Below are 6,696 nucleotides of genomic sequence, written 5' to 3' on the forward strand. Positions count from 1 at the left end.
AAGAGTTCAAACTAAACAGGCGATGTACCCTAGAATTTTGGAGCTCCATAATGCTTGCATTTATATAGTACTTAATACTTATGGAGCTAAGACTACATATAGCTAGATAATTATACATCAGCATAGAAAAAGTGAAGATCTTAGAAGCTTCAGGGCAGGACATGTCCAAGAGAAAAAAAAAACACACAAATGGGCTGCTAATTCAGCACATCACTAACTTTGCATCCGGGTAGTCTTAAGTTTGAAAAGCAGATGTTGCTCACCACCTGAACTATACAGATGTAGATGGATCACACTGTATTATGTCCTAACCCTCTTTCTAAGTTCAGCAGTAATTGATGAGAATTTCAGAACCAACAATGCATAGCCATTAGTGAACACTGCCTCCTTGAAATTTTCCTCCACTGCCAAGAAGTCAATGCACTTGCTCTTCAACTAAGGACATTTGTATGCTTCGGTGCAACATAAGGTAGTAGAAACTGTATCTATCGACACCTTATCCAACAACTCTTGTGCACACATAAGCTTCAGCCTGTCTAGTGAAACTGGCAACATGTTTTTCTACCAAAATTAATTAATTCTCATTAAGTGTAAGAGGTGATAATAAGAGATAATGAAAATTACCATGATGCACAACTTAGACATCGAGCTTGAATTTGGGACCTGATGCACCAATACTTGTAGACCCTGATGCACTGGTTGCCTACACTAGCTAATTGCTAGTAAAAAAAAGTATTTTGACCCTCCGCCCCTGGTGACTTCTCTACCATTGTACATACCCTAATGTCCTACGAAACGGAATTTACTAACACGAACGTTTAGCCCCACCATGTTACCATTCACCGAAGCCACAGCTAGCTAAGTAGTACAGCGGGAACACAACAATGCAAAGATTGGAGTGATTCCACTGAAAACCAGGTGTAACTCCAAAAGCGATTTTGCAGGCATATGCATTACTTTGCAAGGACGAGCCTTCATGTACACGTGCATGAATTGCCACCGCTGTGTCACATACTCACATTGTTCTGGTACCGACTGAAGTTGAATGCCTCTCCTAGGACACCAAGCTGGAGTTCATCAGTAATTTCAGCAGATGATATGCCATTCCTTGATTCCCGGGGCTTGTTTATAAAGAAATAACAAAGCTAGCATGCGTTCAAGATCCAGTACAATGAGGCAAAATTCACATAAATTGGAGTATATGTCAATCCAACAATACAGTCAAAGCTTTTAACTATCCAAAATATGCTGTATATGATATGAAAAATAATACTTTTTCGAGCTGCTACTTGATGAACCCCTTTAAGTGAGCTGTAACTTTGTCTGTTCAAAGAACAGTAACCCTTTGCTTCACTACAGTTGCCTTCATCAAAATATCATACAAGTACCTGTGATAAGAGATACACCCTCCTACCCAAAATACACGGCGTATAAATTTAGTGAAAGGTCACAAAGCCTGACCAAATATATATAGAGAAAAATATCAACAACTACAATAATAGGATACATTCGTGACGGTAAATGGATGCAAACCCATAATCACATAATTTTCTACATATGCCATCCCAAGATTGCATATCCATGGACAACAGATTTATGGAGATCTTGCCATGGCTTTGTTTTTTCTGTTATATGTTAGAAAATGAGATATTTGATCATTTGCAGCACTTTTCTTTGAAATCCACTTTTCAGCTGATTTGTGATGAAATCCTTTGAGTAAGTTGCAAAGTTGTCTGTTTTCTTGCATCAACAAGAACCTAAGATTCAGAGAAACTATCTAATCCCATTGTTAGGATGGATATCACGACGTTCTTTCACCTAATAAAAAAATGCACAAATGGGTGTAGTACGCGAATTAAAGAAAGCGTTGCTTAAGGGACATCCAGGCAAGTAGAATTCACACTGAAGTATGCAGACGAAGTACCCTAGAATTTTGGCATACCAACATAACTAAGATATTCTGATCTCCAAGCCTCCAACATGCTTGCATATAAGACATATATATAGTACTTATGGAGCTAAGACTACAGACAGCTAGATAGTTATGCATCAGCATAGAAAAAGTATATATCTTAGAAGCTCCAGGACAGGACACAATACTAACTTTGCATCTGGGTTGCCTAACGTTTGAAAAGATAGCAGATGTCACTCACCACCTGGACTCTACAATGTAGATGTATCACATTGTATTATGCCATAAACCTCTTTCTCAGCTCAGCAGTAATTGATGGGAATTTCAGAACCAGCAATGCATAACCATCAGTGAACGCTGCCTTTTTGAAATTTTCATCCACTGCCAAGAAGTCAATGCACTTGCTCTTCAACTCGGGACAGTTGTATGTTTCTGCGCAAGCTAAGGTAGTAGCAACTGTATCTGTTGACACCTTATCCCACAACTTTTGGGCACACATGAGCTTCAACCTGTCTAGTGCATATTGATCGGCCGCAGCAAGTAGATCCTTTAGCATCTCAGTGGAAGAGTCCCCAAGCTCTTCTTCGGGCAGCACATCCATGTATATGAACCGAAGCATAGCTTTGAATGTTGTAGCCGTGATTTCGTGCAGCGTGATGGATGTCATCGTAGCCTCCGCCATGGAACCGAAGAGCTCGGCTCTGAAGACCGGTGAGCGGGCAGCAAGCACTGCACGGTGTGCGCGAAATGTCTCGCCATCGATGGTGAATGACACATCCGTCCCATCCATGTGATCTAGCAAGCGGCCAAGATGGATCCCGATGTCCGAAGGCGGCACGGGAATAGGGCTGTCATGTATGACCACGATGCCGCACAAAAATGTAATGTGTCCCTCTATTACGTAGTCAGTCTCTAGGGTAGTTACCTTGATAAACTTACTCCATCCCCAATCGACATCATAACCATTGTTGTCATCATGGTTGTTCATTGTAAATTCATGGATACATGACCTTTTTGAGGCTATCTCACATGGATTGCCATCCTTGTCCATCAGGGCAGCCTCAAAGATGGCCTTGATTCTTCTAGTTTTGCTCATGTGCCTGACGAAGATGGAAAGATACTCGCCCTTGTCTGCCTTATTTGACCCACGCAGGTAGCACTCAATCCTCCAGTTGTGTCCCCCGACGGAGAGGACGTCGGAGTGGACGGCCTTGCTGATGGGAAGCTTCTTGGCTTGCTCGAAGTCTACTCTAAACTGAACAACGGCAGAACCCAGCATGGTGGTCCTGGTCTGCGCCTCCGGCCCGGTCTTCTTAGCTTCCTTGCTCACTAAACCAATTGTTAAATAAATTTCAGCAACAAATTTACAACCAATTTGACAATAAAAAATAAATTCCTTCAGTTTTTCTTCGGAATGGAAGGACCCCCTCACTGACGATTTGTTCAGATTTAACGAACCGAAGAAGCACAACCGGGCACTCACTGGCTTGCTAGTGGCCGAAGGTGGCGGCGGTTGGCCTGCTAGTGGACTGGTGGCGGCGACCGGTTGAGACACCGCCGCCCGCTCCTCCGCGAGTTTGCCGCCCGCTCCTCCGCGAGTTTGCCGCCCGCTCCTCAGTCACCGGCCTGCCGTCGCCACGCTAGCTCTAGGGTTCTGTCTTTGCTTTTTTTTAGATGGGGATCTGTCTCGAAGCCGACTGGCCGAAGCCCATTTTTTCTGTGTCGAAGCCGTATCAATTAACTGGTCCAATTTTATTCCGCATTCAGCCCAGAAGAAGCTGAATGGGCTCCAATAGAAATTCAAGGATGTTTGATTTAAAACTTTAAATTGATTTCTTTTTTTTTAATCTCACCTTGGCTACTGTGAGAACGATTTGTGTTGGAATTCTTCTGCTCTGTTATTTCGTACCTGAGTTAGAGTTTTGCTGGTGAAATCAATGTATTTACTATTTACCTGAGTAAACTTTTTGTCCATCAACAGTTCGTCTCAAATAAGGTTTCGAAGTTGTGCCAACGAGTAGAGACAAATGTAAATCGGTCTACGTGTAGCCATTTATTTTCAAACATTTTAAAATGATATCCCTCCAGTCCATAATAAGTGTCAGTGAGTTCGTTCGACTTTGTAATAAAGTTATACTAAACCACCCGGCACTTATCATGTATCGGATCAAATATTTCAAAGTTTCAAAAAAAATCTGAAATAAAATTCTAGAGATAGCCAATAATGTGGAAAATCTCAATTCAAACTAATTTGTATTTGAGGCTATACAAAAATGACAAAATCGGGCAAGAACACAAAGTCGTTCGAATTGACATTTCGCATGTTTGTAGTATACATCATTGCATATCTCTAGATTTTGAAACTTTAAAATACCAATTTCATATATTTGAAAATAATGGGCTGCGTGTAGCTCGGTCTTCCTTTTGAGTTTCCCTCCTGTACTAACGTCCTATCTCTACTACTTAAAAAGACTAAAGTGGTTCCTTATTCTGCCATCCACAATACGTTTCGTAGTTCTTGGTCGTCTAAATTTTTACCATTTTGCCCTCCCACCGAAATACATACAACGCACCAATGCCATCCTACCGATTCATACGAGCGTCCGTCCAGCCGGTCCCGCAGATCAAACTCGAACCCTAAATCGAGATCCAGATTTCTTACACCCGATCCCTCATCTCCGGCCAGAATCCGGAGAAAGTCGGGGAACTCCAGAGTCCAGACCACCCTTGCTTTGAGTTCAACATCTAGCCCGCGCCACCAAGAATCATTACCCTGGATTCCTAGTTTCCCCACTCTCCCGTCGCTGGGGAGAAATCTCTACTACTTAAAAAGACTAAAGTGGTTCCTTATTCTGCCATCCACAATACGTTTCGTAGTTCTTGGTCGTCCAAATTTTTACCATTTTGCCCTCCCACCGAAATACATACAACGCACCAATGCCATCCTACCGATTCATACGAGCGTCCGTCCAGCCGTCCCGCAGTCAAACTCGAACCCTAAATCGAGATCCAGATTTCTTACACCCGATCCCTCATCTCCGGCCAGAATCCGGAGAAAGTCGGGGAACTCCAGAGTCCAGACCACCCTTGCTTTGAGTTCAACATCTAGCCCGCGCCACCAAGAATCATTACCCCGGATTCCCAGTTTCCCCACTCTCCCGTCGCTGGGGAGAAATTAATTCAGAGATCTGCGCGCCGCCGGCAACGGCTAGATGCTACCTTTGATGCAAGGGAGGGAGGAAGGGAGGCGGGCGTGCTGGCGTGGCAAGGGTAAGCAGCGGCAGCCGTCGTCTTGCTGAGGGAGAGAGGTGGCCGTGCAGCAAGCTGACGTGGGAGACGATGGGGATGGAGCTGGGCAGTTAGGTCGCTGCGTACGAAGAGAGCATGGTGATGGAGGGGCCCGGTGATGGATGCCCTGTTCGTGGTGATTTTCGCGAGGAATTAAGTGAAGAAGAAGAGACAGTGCTTGTTGTTGCTCTTTCGTCGATGGATTCGAGAGAATCTCCCAGCGAGAGCAAGAGAATCTCAAGCAGCGCAATGGTTCAGAAACACCCATCGTTCATGTTCAGTATCACAGTATTAGCTCGTGCCCATATCACCATATTCGTGTTTCGCATCCCATGCCATTTATTTCTGAAATTATCTGGCTGATTATTGATTAGAGAGTGTCCATGGAACTTTAAGGACAAGATGTAGTCTGGAGCTTTTACCTCATTCTGCTTGGACTCTGTTGTGAAAACGTAATGCAGCAGTGAATTCTACACTTGCAAATATCTGGTCAACATAAATAACCTTCTCAAACTTCTCATCCAGTAAAAGCTTGGGCACCACTTGACATGAGAGGATTTAAAATTTGCTTAGCCGGTTCCAGCAGCTGCTACTTTGATTAGGTACAAGTTAATTAATTTCCTTGATTAGTGTATAACTACTACGTCCGTGTCCAATTATTTCCGTCGGTTTAGAGTAGAGCCTGACTTGATTTATTGATCTAAGGTCTATATATCCAGGAATATGATTATCAGGTCCAGATCAAGGCAACCGTCGACGCCTTGGACGCTCAGATCGGGAGTGCAGGTCTGGCGACTGATGACCCACAAGTATAGGTGTTGTGGGTATACTTCATAGGTGTACCATCGACAGTGCCTAGATCCGGCAAGCCCGGATGGCCCACAGACGGTGATGAGGCATGTGGCCCATCGGGCGGCCCAGTTGCTGTTGATCATGAAGGAAGAAGTCCAGCCCGGGATCAGCGAGGCCGGATCCGCACCGACATAGGAGTGACCCGGATCCATGGAGGCCCATGAGGAACCCGGATCCAGATCGACGTATATGGAAGGCGGATCCGTTTGACGTGCACGGCAAGATTTAGTACCGTAGTTAGGTCAGTCCGTAATCCGGCTAGGACTCTCCGTGTAAACCCTAGATCCGTGCGCCTTTATAAGCCGGATCCCGGGAGCCCTAGAGGCACAACCACAACTCATTGTAACAACGCGAAAGCGCCCGGATAATTCCGGACAAGCGAGCGGTAGGCCCTCGTCATCGTGCGGGTGTTCCGAAGCTGGGTAACTCGCGAACCACCGTCCCGTGTGCACTCCGCCCTATGGCCCCTACTTCTTCTCCCCTCGTGAGGATCCCTCCTCCGAGGTACCGTCGATTAGGCAACGGCGGTTGGCGCCCACCGTGGGGCCTGCGGCGTCGGAGGCCGGAACCGGGAGGGTTCCGCCATGGGAAGCTACGACGACACCATCGGCTGTGGGGCGTGTCCTTTACGCCGGAAATCTGCC

The 6,696-nt window shown here is 45.3% G+C and overlaps 1 protein-coding gene across 1 annotated transcript; it reads right to left on the reverse strand.

Moving 5' to 3' along the window:
- Positions 1-1,966: 1,966 nt before the first annotated feature.
- Positions 1,967-3,498, reverse strand: LOC124678365 (BTB/POZ and MATH domain-containing protein 1-like). The gene is made up of 2 exons (XM_047214267.1): positions 3,396-3,498; positions 1,967-3,241 (listed from the first exon to the last, which is right to left on the reverse strand). Coding segments are annotated over exons 1-2 (1,053 nt in total). The 5' UTR covers positions 3,397-3,498; the 3' UTR covers positions 1,967-2,189.
- Between the last annotated feature and the right edge of the window lie 3,198 nt (positions 3,499-6,696).

The sequence above is a fragment of the Lolium rigidum genome, chromosome 1, assembly GCF_022539505.1.
Source record: "Lolium rigidum isolate FL_2022 chromosome 1, APGP_CSIRO_Lrig_0.1, whole genome shotgun sequence".
In the NCBI taxonomy this organism is placed as follows: Eukaryota; Viridiplantae; Streptophyta; class Magnoliopsida; order Poales; family Poaceae; genus Lolium; species Lolium rigidum.